This window comes from Thamnophis elegans, chromosome 15 (assembly GCF_009769535.1).
Source record: "Thamnophis elegans isolate rThaEle1 chromosome 15, rThaEle1.pri, whole genome shotgun sequence".
Classification (NCBI taxonomy): domain Eukaryota; kingdom Metazoa; phylum Chordata; class Lepidosauria; order Squamata; family Colubridae; genus Thamnophis; species Thamnophis elegans.
Genome location: NC_045555.1, coordinates 48,748,844 through 48,771,506, shown reverse-complemented (window position 1 = coordinate 48,771,506; position 22,663 = coordinate 48,748,844). Strand labels below are relative to the sequence as shown.

General features: G+C 43.6%; 1 protein-coding gene across 1 annotated transcript in view; it reads left to right on the top strand.

Annotated features, from left to right (window-relative positions):
- The window catches only part of INPP5A (inositol polyphosphate-5-phosphatase A), a 232,977-nt gene extending 214,953 nt beyond the window's left edge, over window positions 1–18,024 (top strand). Inside the window, 4 exon segments of the mRNA XM_032231735.1 lie at window positions 10,413–10,524; window positions 14,350–14,418; window positions 15,920–16,007; window positions 16,230–18,024. Coding sequence (XP_032087626.1) covers window positions 10,413–10,524; window positions 14,350–14,418; window positions 15,920–16,000 — 262 coding nt within the window. The 3' untranslated portion in view covers window positions 16,001–16,007; window positions 16,230–18,024.
- Window positions 18,025–22,663: the final 4,639 nt, after the last annotated feature.

The following is a 22,663-nucleotide window of genomic DNA, read 5'->3' as shown; positions in this document are numbered from 1 at the left end:
GGGCCGGTCCGCTGTTTGTAGGGTGGGCCTGCAGGCCAGATCTAAGCACCCCGTGGGCCGGATCCAGCCCCCTTGAGTTTGACCCCCCCCCCTGTACTAACGCAACAGATGGCCTTAAAATGAAAAAAGGTCTCTGCGGTGACTTAGACAAATGGTGTTCTTATTTATGGGAACCTCTCTGGCTTCATTGCACAGGTGGGATATAACGGTTTGATGGTTGCCCTTATATTAATCCAGAATAAAGCAGTATAATGTACATCATTATAGATAGTCCTCAGCATAAAACCACAGTTGAGCCTAAAATGGCCTTTTTTGCCACAGTTGTTATTTAAATCTGGCTTCCCCATTGATTTTGCCTGTCAGAAGCCGGCAAAAGGTGATCACATGACCCCTGGGGACTGCAACCATCATGAATATGAGTCAGGCTGCAAAAGTCTGGAGTTTGATCACATGACCCTGGGGATGCTGCAATCATTGTCAGTGTGAAAAATGGTCATAAAACACTTTTTCCAGTGCTGTTGTAACTTCAAATGATCACTAAATGAACTCTTGTTAAGTTGAGGACTATCTGCAGTTGAAATGTAACTTAGCTTAATTCATATGGACAAATAGTGAACGTTTTCAAAAGTTCAGTGCTAAAAGAGTTTATCTATGTAGGTGTTCACAGAAGAACAAGTGATTTAAAGTGCATCATTTACATCATCATGCATATGACATGAATTATACCAATGACATACTCATAATTTGTGCAATGAAGTCATAATTTCTGTACACCTATTGTAAACATGCAGCAATTTATGACAGCTGGCAAATGAACAATGGAACTTCAGCTAAATGTATTTTATAGTCTTGCCTGAAGAGTGAAACTATAGTTAACAGCTTCAGAGCAAGATAGGATATCAAATTAATGTCAAGTTATGTCCTCGTTTTTCCAAAGGTATAAATCATAATTATTTATTATTTACTAAGAGTTTTCTGTTTTTATATCTGTATGCATAAAATAAGAAGCAAATTATGTAGTTGTTCAACTTTTTCACGTACTTTTCTCCTCTGCTGAAAGTTGGCCCTCAACTAACAACATGCTTGCTGGGCATATCTTGGTTTCATTGCATTTGCATTTTTGCCAGCCAGACAATTGGCAGAGTCTACTTGGGGCTTGTTGGAGTGAGAATCAACTTGCCTGACACCAGAGAAGTCCTGTTTTTCAGGAATCTTGTCTGCAGCAAAATTCAAGCCTTTTTTGTTGTTGTTGTTTCTAATGTGCTCTTATTTTGTACTATGCTAGTTATAACACACTGCCGTTTGTCTGAACACTGTAGGTTCTGTCAGCTGCCTGACACCTTGACATTCGGCAAACAGGAAGCTCAGGGTGGGCTAGAAATAGGTTTTTGGTAGACTATAATCACTAGGAAAGGCAGTAGGTGTGAAAAACAAAATAAGGACATTGTGGTTAGCCACAATACAGGTGGGCAATTGTTAACTTTATCACCTCTCTCCATTAATTATAATTATTCTTGTAGCTGTTGTATGGAGGAGATAGGAGCTGACTTGCCAGGGGTTCACACCCACCTACAAGGTTTGCTTTAAGATAAGTGTGCATGCACAGTAATCTCATGTATTAATCATTCTCTTAAAGTGACCTGTTCTTGTTTGTCGTTGCATTAGGCTGTCATGTAATTTACTGCTTGGACATATGTTCGTGTCTTAGATATCTCCTCTCCTCTGTCATTTTTTTCCTCTCTCTCTCAGCAGAGCCCTTCTGAGATGACGGCTTCTTTGCCCTGACACTTGGGAGGAAGAATAATAGGTCAAATCTCATCCATGCTAGGGATTGTCTTTTCACCTTTGATTTCTTTGGTTTATTCTAACCTATGCATGTTTTTGAATTGTTAGACTTTCTCTTACAATCTTACTCCTATAACATGTTTTCATTTTATTCAACTAAGCACAGGGCATCTGAAGAGGAATCCAAAAAAGTCAAGATGGCTGCTGCCACTATATGGTTATAGCCCTGCGGTGATCACATGGTTGCAGCTGCCATCTTGACTTTTTCTGATTTCTTCTCCAGGTGTCTCTAATTACAGAATATCACAGTTCCTTTTGCCCTGTGTCATGTTGAGCAGCATCAAGCAAGGTTATTCTTAAATGCAGCAATTTGTTCTTTCCTTCTAGAAGGCACTCATTATGTTACTTTAGTTTTCCAATGCTTCCATTAAGCCCTTAATAGCTAAGTACAAATTAGTTAAGTTTAATTCTAAACACTATAAATCTTACTCCCATCTGTGTCAGGATCTGCGTTATCAAGATTTACCATATTCTTTGGAGTATAAGACCACTTAAAAGTGGTAGAAAATTTTGGTGCGTCTTATAAACTGAATATATATTTTCCGCCTCCCAAACCCTCCGTGCATCATGTTTTCACCCTCCCTGGCTCCCAGAAGCACTCTGCAGTGCTCGGCACGTCCCATTTTTGGAACGTGCATGTCGTGTTTTTGCCCCCCCCCCCCCCGGTCCCCCAGAAGCACTCTGCAGGCCAAAAATGGGCACGTTTTTGGTGAAAATAGAACACATGGAGGGTTCAGGAGGCCCAAAACAAGCCTGCTTTTGACCTGCAAAGGGCTTCTGGGGGCCTGGGAGAGCAAAAACACGACACGGGGAGGCCAAAAACTATTTTTTTCTTGTTTTCCTCCTCTAAATCTAGGTGCATCTTACAGTGTAATTGCATCTTATAGTCTTATTGCTAAAAGACAGTTGCTAAATAAATTTTGCCTCGTTTTACAACCCTTCTTGCCAAAGTTGTTAAGTGAATCACAGCGGTTATTAAGTTAGTGAAACGGTTGTTAAATGAATCTGGCTTCCCCAAGACTTTGCTTGTCAGAAGGTTGCAAAAGGGGATCACATGATGCCAAGATACTGCGACCGTCATCAATGCATTTGAATTTCCATGCATTTTCTGAATTTTAACCATGTAACCATGATGGTCATAAGTCACTTTTTTCAGTGTAATCATAACTTTGAATAGTGATTAAACAAATGGTTGTAAGTTGAGGACTATCTGTAATCAGCTCTTCCCATGAGAAAGTAGAGATTGAAAAATGAGTATTACAATTGTCTAGAGTTTGTTTAACATGTAGATTGGCTGTTGTTGATAAAATGGTTGGTTTTTACAACGATATTAGATTAGAAAAGTGTTTATTTCTTCTATAAGAGGTAGTATTGTACTGGTGTATCTAATGATGCCTTAATTACTTGTCTTAAAAATAAGCCAGGAAATTTAGTCCCAAAATACACCTGAAAACTATATATAATATATACCCATGAGTGTATATGGTAATTGAATTGTAAGTCTTGGAATACATTACTGGAACTATACTATTTATATAGATCACATTGGACAGTGTTTGGATGCTGTTGAAAACAGAAACTTATTTTCTAAATATAATACAGTCAGCATTTCTTGCCCTTTAGCCATTGCAACTAAATTGATCCAGAAAAATATATGATATGTTGATGTATTGCATTAACACTCCCAAAATTCCATGTGTTAGTGATTGATGTAGTTTTTAATCTGTTCAGGGATATTTTACTTGGGGAACAAATAAAATTGTTACTTGATAATGAAAATAAAATCAGCTTTGGCCTCTTAGCCAAATAGAAACATTATCATTTCATCCATGAAGTGAAAGCATCTAACTCTGTAAGGGGCAGCTGGATTGGGGTCACTGCAACATAGAGGAAATCCTATCACTTGCAATGTAGGAAAATATTTCCTGCATCCCCTTCAGTCAAATTGAAGTTACAGGTCTATCCAGCTCTTTCAGTCTCTGCGAGAGAGTTTATTAAAATACAGTCTATGGCCATAAACCAAACAGGAAGGATTCACAGTGCATATCTTTTCTCTGCTTTTGCATTAAGTACTATATTAAGCTTTGGCTCTGTTTACCTTCGTTTCCCTTTGCTACTGAATTGTGTGGTTTATACATACACACCCACCTCTTTTTCACAACCTTTGACTTTCTTAGTTTAGTCTCCATGGTGTCCTAGTATTATGCAAGCAGCAGCTGTTTAAGACATTGTACCTTAACTTCCGTGTTTGCAAGCCATGTTTACCCTCCTGATTTTGACTAAATGAGATGCACATCTCTTGGCCAGTTGGCTAACAGAGCATTAGAAAGGGCTATTATAGGTTTTTTTTAATGCAAACTAACCAATTTAATTCTAGTAGCTTGGTATCCTGTAGGTGAACCTCAACTATCAGGTGCATTGAATAGACAAATATGTGGTTTGTGTGACTATGGTCTTTTCCTAGGGAGGATATTTTTATACTCCAGCTGTTTCGAACTGCTTGCCCCAGACATCTGGATGGAGTCTTCTCAGTGTTCAGAAAGGCCTATCTGTAAACTGTTTATCTATAATAACCCATTATTTGGACTCAGGATACCAGGGTGGGTTGATGATGGATTTATAAATATTTATCAGATGTATATATTTGGCTTATGGATATTTTTATTTTGATGTTGTAAAGCACCAGGAATTTTACAAAGTTTAGCTGGGTGTATGTAGTATGCAGTAGGAACATATCTATTTATTCCATGGATAATATTTAATAGATCTCTATTACAATTACTTTTCTATGCTTTTTTACATGGGATTTTAACATTCCCTTTTTGAGATTTTCAGAATATGTTCAGAATTCTTAAGAATGCAGGCTACCCTAATACTTGTCAAAAATTAAGAATAGGTGACTTTGTGCTCTGACCTAAATGTGGCTATCAAGGATCCTAGAAGCATTATAAATCTTTTTTTTTTAAATCTGCTTTTCAGTATTTTTAACCAATGGTGGAATAGTTCAAATAGTGGTTAATTGTCTGGAGAATCTTCCCTAATGAGAAGTGATTGCTGCCTCATAAAAATCAACTTGGAAATTTGGGTATTATAGCTGTGAATTGACAGAGATGTGTCTAAAAGGAAAACATAGGAGAAGAGGGGCATTTGAAATATTTTACATTCATAATTTACATTTTTTTAAAATATATCTTTTTCTTCCTTTGTTTAAGCGTCCTTCAGGTTCATACAGATAAATCATATCATTGATGCACTGTAGGAAAAAGGACGAGAGCACCTGGGAGATTGTAAATTGTTCCGGTCTTGCAGTGTAGCCTTATCTGTATCCGTAGGAAGGAAGAATAATATTGGACAACTTTGCAGAATAGTCCAGTGTCAATTTTTTTTCCAGGGAAATCTAATAAGAGACGTCAGGACGGATTGGACTAAGGAAAGAGCTAAAGAAACCTTGAGAAAAGTTTAATGCAAGGCACATCCATGCAAACCTTTTTTGACAATATTGTGAAGGAATGGACATCTTTTTTAACAATGTGATTTATTAAAGGTTGAAGAAATTTCTGGCGAATGTTAAGTACTGAATTAAGAAAGACTGAACATTTTCATTTTCCCTTCCTTCCAGATAGAACTTTTTAAAAATCTCTGAGCAGAGTTTTTACCATACATGCACCTTCTCAGAAATGAGCATTTTTCTCATGTGCTCTGAAGAATCCTATTGGATTTGTGTTTGAGAGACTTGGGAAACACAATGTGGAAAGATGCTGCCAGCTAAACCAAACGACATTATATAGCTGAAGGAAGCCTGGGAAAGAAGATTGGTTTCCTTGCCTTTCCCTCTAAAGTAGCGTTGAAAAATCTTTATGCTTCTCTCATCATTACTCCATAAATGTCTTCCAGTGAGACCTGTCCTGTAGGGAACATAGAACTAGCAATATCGCTTAGACTTAATTTACCGCCCCATACTGTTCATTTGGATTCATTCTTTGTCTTCCTTTGGTGGCACTCCAGTTGTGGCTTCTAATGTTTCATGCTCTGAAGGTGCACCCAGGGATCAATGTACAGAAATAAGGCTACATAAAATTAATCCAGACCAAGGCCTTGGTAATCCTCCTGTTCCAAGGCCTTGGTTGGGCTTTCCATCAGGTCCTCGGGAAACACCACAAGCTGTCTGTAGAAACCCAACAGGATCCATCTCCTGGAACTAACCAACTGAACAAAACCCAACTTTCCATAGCACCAGCAAGCAAAGAGAACAGCCAGGCAGTAATCTCTCTTCAGCAATGGTAATATATCCTCCAACATCAGATCACAGCTGCCCTCAGATAAACTACAGATCTAAAATTCAGTCCCAATAATAGTAGGCCTCTGTCATTTGGGACAGGTCCATGGTTGCCACAGAAATCATGAATCCTGTTCAACTAATGACATTCATTCTATTTTTTATATCTATTATAACATATTATAACACTGTTTCTGCATATGGCCATTGTTACTAGAAGATCCTGGGACAGTGATGGCGAACCTTTTTCATATGGCGTGCCAAAACCTTTTTCATATGGCATGCGCATGCCCACTCAATTTCCACACACACACGCATGCGCGTGAGACCCCCCTTCCCATTCATGAGTGCGAAAAAGCCCCAGGGTCCAGAGGCTCTCCTGTGGGCCTTCCGGTTGGGCCACTGGGGTCCTTTTTCCCACTCCCCAGCCTCCGTAGGCTAAACTGAAGCCTGGGGAGGGCGAAAAGGGCCTCAACTGGCCCTCCGGAAGGGCAAAAAAATCAGCTGGCTGGCGCACACATATGCACCAGAGCTGATGGCTGGCCTGCCACCCAATATGGCTCCACTTGCCACCTATGGCATACCTGCCAAAGATTCGCCATCATGGCCCTAGGATGCATTAAGACTACTAACTTTACAAACCATATGAACATTAAAAGAAACTTCAGAATACCAGTTTGGAGACTTTATATTCAATTCTTCACAGTTCTTGGCAGGCCTATGAACTATACTTGGAGCTCAAAAACTTAGTGAAAAGGATGAGCGATATCAAATATGATGGATTTGAATAATTTCTCATAAAAGAATAGTCTTGTTATGTCGGGTTCATGCACAACTTAAAAGCAGAACTGTATTAATCGGCTCTCTGCAAAAGTCAAGCCTTAAATTGCAGACAAAGAGCTTCTGCTTGCAAGAATATTACATCATCAAAGCCTTCCACGAACATTCAGAAAATAAGCTGTACTTCTGTATGGCAATGAAGCAGCAAATTGGATTCTCATAATATGTTTTGAAAATGAGTCTTGTTAGGTTTGATGAGGTGGAAAAGGTATTGAGTTCACTGGTTTGTTCCAATATGTTCAGTACACTTTAGTTGGCTGTTTGCCACAACTAATCTTTTTAATGGCGGTGTAGCTTGTAAACCCATTTGGTAGAGAGCTATGCATCTCAGTCTTAGAATATCACACCAAGTAGGGTGGTAAATAAGTTTCTCTTCAAGCATGAAAGCATTTGCTGTTTCAATTCCACAAATCTTATTTTAAAACGTTCACCTTGAAAGCCTTGATTTCTTTCGAATCTAGCAACAAATAGAATATTTTTCCATATGCACTTAATCCTTATACTTTCATTGTTCTATTTTTCAAAATGTGCCTCCCCCGATTATCTTTAGTTTTCATATAAATTTGCTGTGTAAACACTTGCTAATATAAATATGTAGCATTCCTTAATGTAAACCTGGATTTAATTTGTATTTATTTGAAACATTTAATTATTTTATTTAAAATTTTAAATCCTTCTGAAGAGTTGAATAATCATTATTCAAGAATGATATTGGCCGATAGTTTCCTGTTAAAGTCAAGTCTTGGCCCTCTTTAGATATTAATTGGTGCAAAAGACCCAATTTACGTATGAGGGCTCAATTAAGCTGATTTATTGCTAAAAGCTTACGCATAGGAATCTTCTAATGTTTAGTGCCTGATTAAAGTTAGATGAGAGGAGGCTAGGACTGAGTTTGCTTGTGACTATGTAGGGATTCTAGCTGATCCCCCTTTTCACTCCACCCTCAGGTTTTGCCATTCCTTCTCCTACATTAATCCTGTTTTCGCCTCTTTCCAGCTGTCCGGCAACTTTAAAATTCTTTTAATTTCTTTTTACATACTTTTATTTCTTTACAGCTTTACATTTTACTTCCTTCTGAAGGAACTTATTTTCTTTTTACAACCAAACTCACTGGATTATCGTCTGAAAAAGTCTTTGACAATATCTCTACTTTATGAACATTAATAACCAAACTCTTTAAAACTCAAATCATTACTCTTATTGAAAAATAACTGTGTTTTCCAGAAAAATTAATATATTCTTTTGAATTGCCAATTTGTGTCTCCATATATTGACAAGCTCTGAATTAAGTAAAGTCATATCAAGTCAAAGAAAACTTTCTGTAATTTATCCTGTGTGATTTTAATATTTCTCTCAGAAGTTCTTTCTTCTTATGGCAAAACCCCTCCCTTCCAACACCAAATTTCATTAAAATGTCCATTAATCTATCCATAATTTTTTTTTATAAAATGTTACTTTGTCCTTGTTTCGGGCATAAATTCCAACCCTCAGAGCCTCATGCAAATTATCTTCCGCCCCAATATAGCAACCATATTCATCAGTCAGTGGAGGCTCCGGGGTAGCTGGGAGTTAATATACAAAACAACTTCATGTCCTTCATTGAATAAACCCATTATTTGCTATGGGGCATTTTGTGCCAGAAACTGGAAGTAATGCTGATTTCTGACAAAAATGACATAAATCGCAGTCCTAAATAAATTGCTCCAAATGGCTATGAATGTAAGCATGTGACCGAATGCCCAAAATGCAGCCATGGGACTCCGGGGGGGAGAGGCGAACATCGGAACTTTGCATCCAGATCATAAGTATTTTTTTGGTGATCTGTCATAAGTTTGAACAATCACAAAGCGCTTGGTTGCAAGTCAAGAAATATTTACAATACAACTTGATTTAAATTGAATAAAGACAAAATAATATAATAAAGATCTTGATCTAAAACTGAAAAAATGTGGAAGAGGCTGACATTTTGATAACGCAAAGCCTCTTTGCCATGAAATTCCTGAATGTAGATTTGGTGAAGGCCCAAGGTGTGCAAAACCAGATTCCAGAATAAAGCTAAATGTTAGTGTTGCAAACTTTCAAGCCTTAATATGTTCTTTGCAAGCAATTCATTTTGTAATACAAAATAAAATTCAAGTAAAATAAAATCACGGTTTGATTAAACTCCATATGATCTGTCATTCTCAAAGAACCAGGAAGATGTCACTTTAGATTTCAAATGCTTTTTATTTGGTCTTCCTGCAACGCAGTTTCCTGCCTTTTTTTCCTGTTAAAATAAATTTCAGCATTAATATAGCAACTTAAAAGTGTGTCATGTTTTCTATGTCTACTTCAATTTAAGTTCTCATAAGTGAAAAGCAGATAAAGCAAAACATAAAATTTTATTAAATATGTTGGAAACTATTTCTGTGACGTTGTTAAAGCTTTACCTTAACTTTTCTTCAAAAGATTTGAAAAATGTGCATTTGATTGTACATCCTGAAAATAAAGATCAGCAATTTTTTTAAAGAAATGTAATGTCACAATTGATTGCTGTGTATGTGAACTCTGAATAATGCTGCCTGAGATCATAGACCTACTTACAGCCCCAAAACATCCTGCTTTGTGTGCAACACACACACAATCTTTGTGACCCAACTGCTAAAATTCAGCGGTATTGCTTATTGAAATGGTAACATTAGAGTTAATGCTTAAAAACTGGCGTAACATAGTTTTTTTTAAAAAAAAGAACTACCCAACCATCCCTTTCAGTTTCAAGGCAAAAACCAAAATCTCTATTATGCCCGTTTGAGTAACTTTACATGATTGCAATGTTTCCTGCACTCCACGGCCTTTCCAAAAATGTTTGTCAGTTACCACAAGATTGTCCTCTCCTTACCTAAGAAATGAAGAAAAGAATTAGCTGCAAATAGTGGGTGAAGAAGGAACTTGTGGAAGGTCCTCTCTGGCAGGCTTTGAGGGATTGAAAGTTGCCAAAATTCAGCCAATGTTTACACTCTTAAAATTACCTTCTGATTTTAAGGACCATTTTCCCTAGTCTCAAATTCATGCTACGAACCTCCAGTAACCTCCATGTGTGCACTTTCCTGTAGAGAGATAAGCAGTGCTGTCCGAAAGAAAGGAAAACGCATGGTGCCCCATGGCCCAGACTCAGCAGCTCCATCCTGTCTGGCGTGTTAAAAGTACCCCTTTTTGTCTTGTGTGGGTTATATTGGCATGTTGCATTTCCATAGCGGCAGACTTTTTCTTTATTTAAATAATCTGAAATAGTGCTGAACATTAAGAGAGTTTAAGGTTGGGGACTGAATAGTAAATGCACTGGGAAACATTTGTATATTTACTTGGTTTTTATAGGGCTTAATAGAATGGAAGGCGGATAAAGATGTCTTGCAATTAAAAGGACATAAATTGCTAACAGATATTCCGTCTGTTTTCTCCCTCTTTTTCCCAGCTACCCGTATAGTGAAGATTGTAGCCAGGGAATGCAATATATGAACACTAGATGTCCAGCGTGGTGTGACAGAATCCTGATGTCACATTCGGCCAAAGAACTTGTTCTGAAGGTAAGAATTTCCTTGAAACAGTTGGGGATGTGTGTGTGTGTGTATGTATGTATATATATATATGTCCTTATACAATTAGTTGTATTCTATCCACTTCCATGGACCCAAGGCAGTTTATGAACAATGGAAATGGAGAATTTAAAAAAAAAAACATGTACCACGGCAGCCTAGCTCCATCATCCACATCAAAAGCAGGTCAACACAATACTTTTTAAAGCCTTCCAAAAACATGAACCTCAGTCAAGAAGATGTTTCGCAGAATGAGTGCAGGGACCAAGAAAAAAACAGTTCTGGGGCCCCTCTTGAAATCCACCCCTTTCACATCCTACTTTTTTTACCAACTGATTGCTCAAGATAACTAACAAATAAGAGTAGTTTGGCCCATTCCCTTATCACAAAATGTACGAACTCTTGCGGTGCAATGGGTCGGCCTCTGGAGATGATCTAGAAGCTTCCATTGATGAGAAAAGAATGGCCAGCAGGCTGATTAGTCAAAGCTGCTACAGCTATATTTGATTTGCAGGCTCTACGGTGGCTTTCAGTAAAGCTCCTGGGTGCAATTCAAAGTGCTGCTTTTAACCTTTAAGGCACCAAACAACTGGACTCCTAGATAACGCCTTGATCTCTTTCCTCAGGGAGATACGCTTATCCCTGGTGTGGAAATTTAGGATAGTAGTTATGAGGCAGCACTTTCCTGTTCTCCGCCCTACGGAGCAGCCCTTGGCATCCCTCGCAGAAGACTTAAAACCAGGGCTTTACCACGAGGCTCCAGGAACCTCATAACGCACTGCAATAATAGCTTTTACACTGCGCTTCCTGTTGTTTTGCTGCCAATTTTAATATAATTGTCAACTTTGGATGGAGAGAAGGAAAGAGTGCAAGTGAAAAATCTGATTTAAAAAGCTAAATTTCTTGTATGTGGAGAAATCTGTTACTAAACCCTACCGTATGACTCTAAAATGTAATCGTTCTCAATCTGAACTTCCCATTTTCAAATTGAGGTAAACTGGGATCTGGTGATTTAGGAACAAACAAGCTTTAAAGCACTTTGCTAGCTTTTGAGATGCTACATGGGAAGTAGTGAAAATAAGGTTTCACAACTTCAGTGGGAGCCCTGCAGCCCTGTTTGATATTTGTTGAGGGCGAGAGTTTTTATCGATGTCCAAATTAGCAGAGAGCCGTAAGCATCGGCTCCACACGGAGGGCTCTGCGGATTGCACAGAGATGGGCTGTAAACAGCTCCAGCACAGCCTCATTTATCATGCCGTGGTCCGTTACCTCCCTAGCATGTTATTTTATGCTTGCTGAGCCCTAACACACCAAAGGTTGCCCACTGCTTGGAGCTGCCTGAGCGCATGGCGTAATGAATGCTCAGCTGAGTGGAGCCTGTTTCTGTTCATGCGCTGGTGTAATTTGTTTATCTGTCTAAAGATTACGCACTTGAAAATCTACAATTTGATGCTGCCTTTGTAAATTATCAAGTCGTTTTTGATGAATGTATCTCCACTTCCGACAGCAGCGGCATTATGAGCTTGAAATATTAGAAAGTGCTCATGCATGCAATGCAGAAGGTTACGGCTGTGTGTCTGTGTGTGTGTGCGCACGCGCGTGGAGGTGGATAAAGATACGGATTTCGAGGCAAGCATGCCAGGAAGCAAATGTGACCTTAAGCTTCCCCACTGCATTAAAAATAATTCAGTTTTAACTTCATAGTCCAAAAAGGCGGCTGTTTATATGTAAAGCTCTTCCCCAGTCAAACTTGACTTAGTTATAGACGAAGGGAAAGCTTGGCCGTTTTTCATTTGGAATAAATTAGGGTGGTGAACCAATTGCAAGCACAGCTGTGCGTGTACGGTATGTATGGAAGATCCGGGGAGAGACTCTGGGTCCCAGATTTAATTATCTCCCAGTTTAACCAGCCTGAGAAATTGGGAGGCCGTCTCCCTCTTGAGTCATTGCTTCAGCAAGGCCATTTATGCTGCGTAAGCCAAGCAAGCATCCGAGTGGTCAATGCGGGAGCAAAAGCTGCCTCAGTGTAATTATTCGTTTGAAGGGAAGAAGGGAACAAAATGCCAGGGCCAAAAGGAAATAAAACTGGGTAGTTTTCCAAGACCTTCTTGCCTGCATTACCCTTTATTTAGAAATGGGTCTCGATGAACAAATCTGATTATAAATATATATATATATATGCTGATAAATAAATAAAGGGAGACTAGTATAGATCTATTTCAAGCTATTTAGCTCTCATCAGCTAGCCATACCCTTACTGGGATTCGAACCTGTGCTGGATTGCATCTTAGGCAGATGTATTAACCACTAAGCCACAGGCTGTCCTCCGTTATCAGCTGAGCCAGGGAGAAAGGTATATATTTAAAGTCACAACCCCTGGTATGCCCAAATATGGGAGGAAGATCACTACTTCCATTCCATGGTCTCTTGTGACGAGCCGAAGGACAGAGAATGGAAGTAGTGATCTTCCTCCCTTATTTGGGCATACCAGGGGTTGTGACTTTAAATATATACCTTTCTCCCTGGCTTGGCTGATAAGGAGTCGAGCCCTATAGGATTGAAAACACTTTAGATGAGCGTCCCCAACCTTTCCGGTTCTGCAGACTGGCAGTGGCAACAGTGAGGAGAGAGGGGGGATGGTTTCATCCATGCACAAATGCAGCTTCACACGCATGCTTGCCACTTGCATGGCCCGGTTCCTATGGGCCAAGGCCCAGCACCTGGCCACAGATGAGGGGTTAGGGAGCCAGCTCTAAATGATCTTATCAATTTAAACATGTTAACATTAATCCATTCAAACCAGTTGAACTCAACCAGTTTTTCTACTACACCAACATGATTACAGTGGAAGTGGATGCCTTTATGCTAAAGTGAATTCAATTTATTGTGTATGGAGTTTCATCCTTAATTCACACGATAAGGAGAGTCACTTGGATTAAGGCTTATTTATTTTAGTTAATTAATTGACCAGTAAAAATCTCAGAAGATAATTGATTAATAGCTTTGATCTGTTGACAGTGTCTTATAGAATGCGTATTAATGATTAATCCTCAGAGACCTCAGCATTCCCAGTTAAGCTTTCAGTTTAGCTAATTTTAACAGTTTTAAGTAATTTTTAAAACTCACTCAATGCAATAACGTTGAAATGGGCTTCTGGCTGGATGCTCCAATAATCTTTGCTAGCTTTGGAGAAAGCATGGAATGCAGGAAGAGTTGCTGAAATCCCCAGTTCTTCCCATTGTTTGTATTTGCTGACTTAACTCAAATACAAATAAGTAGAAATTTTTTTGCAGTGCAGTAACAGAATTGAAGGTGTTTAAGTCTGTGCTCTGTAGACTTTGGAAAAATAATGAGTGAGAAACTTCTTTGAATGCAGCAAGTTGTTTGTTTTCGTTTTGAAATGTGGGAGTGTACCATTTTTAACATGAGTGATCCAAAGTTATGTGTACCTTTGAGAAGTAAATAGCATTCAGTTCCATAGTCAAATTTCCAGGATTCCAGTTAAAATGTGACCCACCCTGTTAAGTTGCTATATGGCTGTAAATTAATATGCGGACCTTGAAAGCAAACTGCTTTCTCCATCTGTAGCTAAAGTAATATTGAAGTCAAATAATAGTATGAGGGTACTGCATTCTAATGAGGCTATTAATTTTAATGACCTTTCTTTGCAAACATGTTTCTGGTAAATAATAAAAAATATCTTTTTTCAGTTAATTTGGTTTGCTGATTTATGTAACTATGTTTCTGAACCCCTGGGCAAACGCTTTCTACGGAATATCAGTACTGACTAGAAGCTTCTTTTGTGTTTCCACTCAGTCTGAAAACGATGAGCGGCAAGTGGTGTACGACCACATAGGACCAAATGTCTGCATGGGGGACCACAAGGTAACCTTATCTACTTCTACTATGGGCAGCCTGGTGCATCCATGGCAGATTGGGGGGGGGGGGGTTGAGATGGGCACCTGCAGGCAAATTGGATCTGGAAAGACCCTCTGGGAGTCACCAGAATCCTGGTTACTCCTGCAGAATGTGGGCCTAGAGCAACAAGGAAGGCTGAGCAGGATTCTGGGCAGGCATTTGTGCAGATGTCCAGCCTTATTCATAAATTACCCGCAGACACATTTATTTTCATAAGAATTAATCTGATTTAACTATTCACATAGCTTTTGTGGAAAAGATCAGGTAATATTGTCCTAACTATGCAAACAACCTTTTTTTTATTTTTTCAAAACAGAAAATAAACCATGGGGGGGGGGGGGGGAGGGAGGGAATGACACAGTATATGCTATGGCTTTTTTAATGTTGTTGTTAATACAGTGTTAGAAACTAACTCATGGGAGGATTTTACAGACAGTGAAGCTTTTATAGAAGACTGAAGGATCTCATCTTCCCTCTTTCTTCCATTAAACATTTATTCTTGTGAAATACAAGTTCTAGGCTGGCATTTGATCAGAACTGTCACTGTAGAAGCAGCCTAGGGCTGTTGTGAAGAGCGAACCCTCATATAAAACCCAGGGAACGAGTGGGGACTTATTTCAATGCGATCTGGATGGGAAAGACTTGAGGGAACCTGTAGGGCGAAAGAACAGTAGGTGAGAGAGTTTTATGGAACAGTTAATAGAATAGAGAGATGAAGTTGGAAAGGGAGAAAGAAGAGGGTGAAGAAACGCGATTAAAAACAACCTGCTGAAAAACTCTTCTCCCAGATCTGAAAAGCTTTGGTTTTTCTGGAGCATCTCGGAAAGCAGTAAAAATTAAGCTGCCTGCATCCTTGAATGGGTTGACTCTTGACAAAAAAAACCTTGGCAATTTTTGCCTAAAACTGTCCTGGGACAGAAGGCAGCTTTGCGTGCTTCAAAAGGCACCTTTTCGTAAGATTTACAGGTATTTGAGAGAGAATTCTAGGGAGGCGAGGCTAGTCTTGGAGGGGAGGGAACAGAATCCCAAAAGAAGGCAGCAGTTGCCAAGGAAACTACCTGAACATCCCATGAAGTCACCAATAGTGGTCCTTAATTCAAAGGAAGACTTGACTATTGGAAAATTCTGGTTTAAACTACTAACGCAATGATGTCTCCTCTGGTGACGTTAATCAGTCCGGGAATTTCTTTCCCTCACCTCAAAGGGTGGAGGCCAAACCAGAACTGGATCCAGGTTCAATAATTGGGCCCAGAGTTGGCCCACTACGGCCCTTGATTTCAGAGGGCCTGAGCTTAACCCCCTTGCCCTGAATCCTGACCCAACAGCAGGGCTGCAGGCGCCAACTGCCTCCTTGGGAAAAGTCACCAAGCGCCTCGGGAAGGGCCGGCCTTCAAGTGTGAAGAAGCCTTCAAGTGTGCCTCCTATGGCGGCGGCTTTACCTTTTAACTTCCTTCTTTTTCCTCCGCAGCCCGTGTTCCTGTCCTTTCGAATAGCCGCTGGGGCAGGTAAACCTATTGCCAATATGCACAAGTGTTGTGTCGTGCAGTGACGTGGTGGTAAATATCACGTTAGATTTCTCTTCTCTGCTCTTCTCTGCCCTTCCCTCCCTTTGACGGTGGTCTGGTTTTCCTTCGATGGTCCCTTTCCCCCTTTCTCACCCCCCCTCTTTTTGTGGGGCGTGTTTGCTTTTCTCCTTCACTTTCATTTTTTTTTATTTAAAAAAAACCCTTTTTGGTTTTGAAAAGAAAGCAATCATTGTTCCGTCAATTCTACAACAGGGAAAAGATGCCTCCGACATGAGAAGATATTTCGGGAAAGTTCATTATAGCGAGGAGGAGGAGGAAGAGGAGGAGGAGGAGGAGGAAGCTTCAAACTCCCACCCATCGCTTAAATCAAGTGACAGCTCTAGCCATCCATCCAAGTCCTGCGTGCCCTGTTCTTCTTTTATTATCACTGTTCTCGTTATTTTAGGCTGTTTATGCTCCACTAGCTTATTTCTGGCGTGGACACGAGTCCCCACCACCCCCAAAAATCTCTTATACCTCACTGTCTTGTATATTCTTGTGTCATCAAAAGTGGACTTCTTGTTTTTATATGGCAATGCCTATAATATTATGCTACAGTCTGGTTGCCAAAACGTATCTACAAAAACAAAATTCCTCATATTAGGTTTTTTTTTTAACAGTGTTTTGCGTCTTGGATTTCCCTGTGAGGTTTATGTTTTTAGTTGGTCAATGTGGAATGAGTGTGTGTGTATACGTGTATATATGCATATATGTAGACACACCTTCCACATGTGAGACCGTTTCCATCATCACCCTTCTCTAGCTTAAAAGCCGGGTTGGGGTTTTATCTCTTGCCTTGTGTAGAAGTCCTGCTGTGTTATTGTTGTCCTTTGATCCTGTGACATTTGGGGAAGAGGATCCAAGTTCGTTTCGTTCTGTTTTGTTGTCCTTTTTATAACTTGTTTTCTCATGTTATTTACTCTACTGCCACGTTCCATGGTTTCTGAATCACACAACAGCAGCTGCTTTCTATACGTGTATATATTTATATATAGATTGTATGTGAGTGTGTATAGAGATACATATATATATATATATACACAGATATAGAGATAATTTATAATTACAAACCGTCTGTCTTTCCTGATGCCAATAAGACTTTTCCAACAAGCCCATATAAATAATACCAGCCTTGTCCGGCAGGAGATTCTGCCACCGGTTAGTCCATTCGGGATTAACTCGGGATTAACTTGCAGACGAGGAAAGGGAGGCAGAGTTCGCGATGGGAGGAGGCGATGGGACGCTTCACACACCCCTTCTGAAACACGCGTGGAAAGCTTTCCCGGAGATCCCCGCTGGGCGCGTGGCGGCTCCTCCCGGGTTCCTGCATCCACCTTACTTCGGAGCAACCTGCCCGGGCTCAGCGGCTCAGGAGGCCGAGCGGGAGCCCCGCAGACCGTCGTGCTCGGCCGAGGGGGGGGGCTTCTCCCGTGGGAGGTGCGGCGGGGGGGGGCTCCACACTGCAGGGCTACAATCTCAGCTCCGCAGCAGCCGCTCAGCTGCCCAACGGCTTCTTCGTGGAGAGCAGGGACGGGAATCCGGGCAGGAGAGGGGACGGGGGGGGGCGGAGCAGCCCCTGGTCGGGGCGCCCTTGTTGCTTGGGACTAGAGGGGGGGGGGCGGGAAAGCCGGAGCTTCCTATTGAGAGCTCCCCCCCCCCTGCCCCGGAGTACAGCATTAAAAGGTGATGAGCGAGTCTGTTGCAGAAACACGCGGGGAGCCTTATTGATTCCACGGAGAACACTACCCGGCTCAGGGGACGGGCGGGGCGGGGGTCGGGAGATGCCTTTGCAGAACAACTCGGGCTTTGCGGTGGGAAGGAGGAGGGAGGCGGGAGGAAGGGCTCCTGTGTCCCTGATCCTACCAGGAGTGGGAGCCGTTGCACGCGGGTGGAAGGACGCGGAGCCGCCTAAGGCTCGGAGGGGCTTGTCTGTGTGTGTGTGTGTGGCGGGTTCACTGCGAAATGAGCATCCTGGTTCTCAAGCAATAAAAACCTGATCCTGATTAAATGCGTGTCCGGCTTTTTCTGCGCGTCCCGTGTCTTCTCTTGGGGTAAAAAATAGCCATTTGTAAAAAGGGTACAGAAACCGTCATTTTAACCCCCTCCCCGCTCGCCGGGCCTGCTTTCTCCTCTGCGCAAAAGCCCCTCCTCCGCCTGCACCGATAGGAGAAACGTTGCAAGAGTTCAAGACCCAAACTCAGCTGCGCCTATAAGGAAACCAGCTGTAGGATCGCCTGGCGGGGTTTGTAAGGCGATGCGTGGCTTTATTTTTTTCACAATCCACAAACTGTCACCAACGTTACCCAGAAGCCTGGCTGGGATGAAAAAATGCACCCGATTTGCTACTCTTGCGGCTAAAGTTGCCGATCGCTCCCAGATTCTTCCTGCCAGACAGCCCCGGCAGAGCCCCGCTTTCAGCGGCGTGAAGGACCGCGGGTGCCGTTGCGTTAAACTTCGTCCCGATCTTCACGCCCAACTCTGATCGAAAGCAACGCCCAATTTAGAAGGATTTATCTCAAGGTTGCCCACCGGGGGGGAGGAGGGCTTCAATCTAAACGTTTTCAGCCTGCGGGTTTCCCATTTAAGATACGGAGAAACTAAGAAAGGCCGCCAAGCTTATTGACTCCCCTTTAGGGGACTTTACTAGGGGCCTTTTTCACTCAATAGGCTGATTAGTTCAAGTTTAGCAAACTTTTGGCGCCTGTGGATTCTTTGCTGGGTCTTTACCGGATCTTGTCAAGCCGCGCAGTGCAAACCTTTCAGTGCAGAACCAACGAGTGAATCTCTTTCTGCGCCTTCCTTCTGCGGGGGCTTCGTGCCGTCATTGAAGGCGGGTGGAAGCCGCTGGTGGAAGCCGCGTGAAGCCAAAGGGGCCTTGCGGGCCTCCTGACGGCTGTTGAAGTCAAACAGCATCGGGAATGTGAGAAACGAGCCAGATCCCTTTAGATCGCCTGAAGAGGTTGAGCCCCAAAAGTTACCCCGTACCCGAAACGCCCTTTGCCACCCGGCCTTGAGCGACCTTAGATGCGCTGCGGCTTTTGTCTCCGGTCTCCCCCGCAAGGACCTCCCTGCGTCCTGTTTAAATCGGTTTATATCCGTTGAATCGGTCGCCACCAGCCAGTTGAATTGATCAACTATGAAGGCGACCCAGCTTAGTTTGGGAAAGAAAGTCGATGGGACAAGAACACAATTGCGGTCTTCTTCATTATTGGGGGCCAAGGAGAAGTTGCTGCTTCAAATGGATACAAAACCATCGTTTTACCTTTTGACTTGCGCTCCATTTCATTTCCTCCTTTCTCTTCTTTCTCTCCCCCCTCCTCCTCCCCCCTCCCTTCTCCCCAAATTGTCTTTGGGAATCAAAAGCAGAGAAAAGGGGGGAGGGGAAATGTCCCCTACATCCCCCCCCCCCAGTGACCCCCCCCTGCTAATCTGACACCCCAATTCAGTCCTTGTTTCGTTTCTGGAAGCCTCTCAAGCATTTGTTTTTCGGAACTCCTCATCTTACAGGCAGAACCGCAGGGAACCATCACTTTATCCTTAGACGCGGCGCCTTATGCGAACTCGGAAAGCCAACCGGGCGTCCAGCCCACTTGCCCCTGTTTTGCAGGCGGGAGCCGTTGGCTGGAATTCGAAGACACCCCGGGAAGGAAGGGGAAAAGCACTGGCGAAAGGCCTCTTCTAAGAGGCGCCTATTATTATATGTCATTGTAATATAGGATCCCGCGCCGCGCAGTTTCCAGAGAAAGTTGGCCTTGGGTTGAAGGGACGGGGCTGGCGGAGACCTCGCCCCAGGGAAGCCGAGGGCTTGACGCTCGCTTTAATCGCACCAATACGAAACCGCCGCCTTGGGCGGAGGGAACTTGCGGTTTCGCCCTTTCAGAAGAGGGGAACCTGCCCCCCCCCGAGTGTCCTGGAACCGACCCTCGGGGCGCTCCAGCTATGAACGAAAAAGCCAAGCCAAAACTGGGCTTTCCGCCCAGCCGCCTCTAGATCCCGAAATTAGCCCCCCATGTGGACTGGTGTCTTGGTCAGCCCGAGTAGTGGAGAGTGAAAGGGATTGTTGTAAGCCGCCCTGAGTCCCCTCAGGGAAAAGGGCGGCATATAAATGTTATTAGGAAAACAAAAATTCCCTTCCAAGTCGGTTTTTGGAATGGCGAAGAAGCGGCCCCGCTTTCTGCCCAAAGGGGAAGCCACGAAGCCCCACCGTGGTTGTAAGAGGGGAGAGCTAGGAAAAAACCCCCCTCTCTCTTGGATTCTCCTCGGGACTAAACGAAATCTTGCCCCCTTTGGGGAACGCGGAAAAGAAAGGCTAGAGGGCGAGATGCGGCCGGACAACAACGACTTCATGAGGACCACTAACTTGCCGGTCGATCAACGCAAACCAGGCCAAAGGGCTGAAAAGGCCGGATCTCTCCCGGTTTCCAAACGTGCTGAGTCTGGATTCGCGCGGCCTCTCTCTGGCTTCCTGGTCGTCAGAATTGAGGCAGGAATGGGACGCGGCTGGCTTAAAGTCCCGTGTTTCACTTTCGCTTGTGTGTATCTCACAGGGGCGTTCGGAGTTAAGGTCAAAACCAGGGCTCCCCACACTCGGCAACTTTCAGACTCGGGGACTTCAACTCCCAGAATTCTCCTGCCAGCTCTGGGCGTTGAAGTCCCGGAGACTTAAAGTTGCCACGTTTGAAGACCTCTGGTCAAAAGAGTTACGATCGTCGCCGCGTCGGTGCGACTGAATCCCGCTGTTTTTAAGAGCTTTGCTCGCACCGCCACGACCGTCAATGGTTTTCAAGCCACACTGTGCCTTGCGAAAGGCCCCCCTCGTTGACGTCTGGATGATGTGCGAGTGAGGCTACTGCAGCCTCTGACACTTCGAGATCTTGGCTAAAAGCACCGCCTCCTTGGCTTGTCTTTGGACCCAGGCACGGATTGCCGCCTTACAGAGAAGCGAACGCCTGGCTGCCTTTTAAAGCAAATAAAACATTGCTCTCCATTTCGAAGGAAGGGAGAATAGCTGCCTTCAGCACCGCTGCTCCCTCTCTGCTTTGGGAGAAATGACCCGAGCGGGAGAAAAACGCCCACGGGCTGGCAAAGGGGCTGTGTGGGCATGGCTCTCCTCCAGGGCCGCTGTTGCAAAATCCAAAGTCCCACCAATCTTGGCCACCCTGAGAGTTGATACAGAGGCAGCCCCCCCCCCCCCCGCAGTCCCCACCATCGACCTCAAGGCGGCCGGGAAAGAGGGGAGTTGCAGGCCAGCAGCCCCCGACAGGCGGGAGGACACAATCTGCACCGCCAGGGCAGCTGGGAGAATTACTAAGTGATAGAACGAGACTAATACGGGCCTCCTCACCTACCTATGGGCAATAATAAAGCAATCAAGGTTATTATTATTGTACTGCGGGGAGGCCTACGAGGCCCAAAACAGGACGCCGGGGGTGGGGGTCTCGTGCCCATAAAGCATGGCTGGTTGGGGAATTCTGGGAGTTGAAGTCCGCAAGTCTTAAAGTGCCCAAGTTTGGACACCCCTACCATAAAGGTTATGTCAAACAAGGCTGCAAGGCGGTTTTGCTATATGCGCAAAGTATAGAGTATGAAGTAAATGTCCAATATTGTTTTTCTTTTTAAAAATTTGGTTTTGTAAACAAAAAACATTTAAACCCCTTGGAGCTCCATGGGCTTCTCATCCAGGAAGCTTCTGAATAAAGCACCCTGGGGACAACCGCGAGCTGGACGGCTGAGCATCTCCTCCACGGAGACTTTGCAGCGACTGGGTGTGCTTGGAAAGGGGCTCGGTCCAAATTAAGGCGCCCCCATCGCTGCTTGCCGTGTCTTCGCTCTCCAACGCCCCCCCCAGCCCTATAAGCCCCCCCGCCCCCTCCCCCGGCCAAGGATCACCGCCGTCCTGCGATTGGGGGGCCCTGGGGTGCTCGGAGTGATCTCAGCCGGAGGAGGCAGCTGGTCCCAAGGCGCCTCTGATGCCCGCCCCCGGCGTAAGCCCAGGCAGGAGGGGGGGAGGCTCTTTCTGGAACAGAGACGGTGTCAATAGCACCGCCGGCCCTTAAAGTCAGCCTTTGTCATCCAGAGGAGAGACCCGCATTAGAAGAGCTGGACGACGGCAGGAAGAATCTCTCCTGCGCCTTTCCTTTTGCGCGTTTCCACCGGAGGCAGCTTGGGAGAACGTCTTGGTCTGCCCACACCGCCATTGCTCTCCTGCGCTGCCTCTCGGCTGGGTTGGATTTCATCTCCCGGGATGGTTGAAAGCTGGCTGAGAGCTCTGGCTCTAGTCCCACCCAGGGCTGTTGGTCTAACTGTAGCACAGAGCCGGAGAGGGAGAGAGAGAGACAGGTGCCTGTTGCTTCCAGAGCAGGGGTCTCCAACCTTGGCAACTTTAAGCCTGGAGGACTTCAACCTCCTGTGGCTGGAGAATTCTGGGAGTTGAAGTCCTCCAGGCTTCAAGTTGCCAAGGTTGGAGACCCCTGCTCTAACACACCTGAAAGACTCAACGGTTGAGGTACTTCTACACTGTGTAAACCTTTAACCATGCCAGGGTATCCCTCCATCTTCCTCTGCAATGGCTATAATCCAAGTTAGGGGGGGTTCAGGCAAAGGGGCAATCTTATTGCTGGACGATAACCTTCCCCAACCAGGAAGCC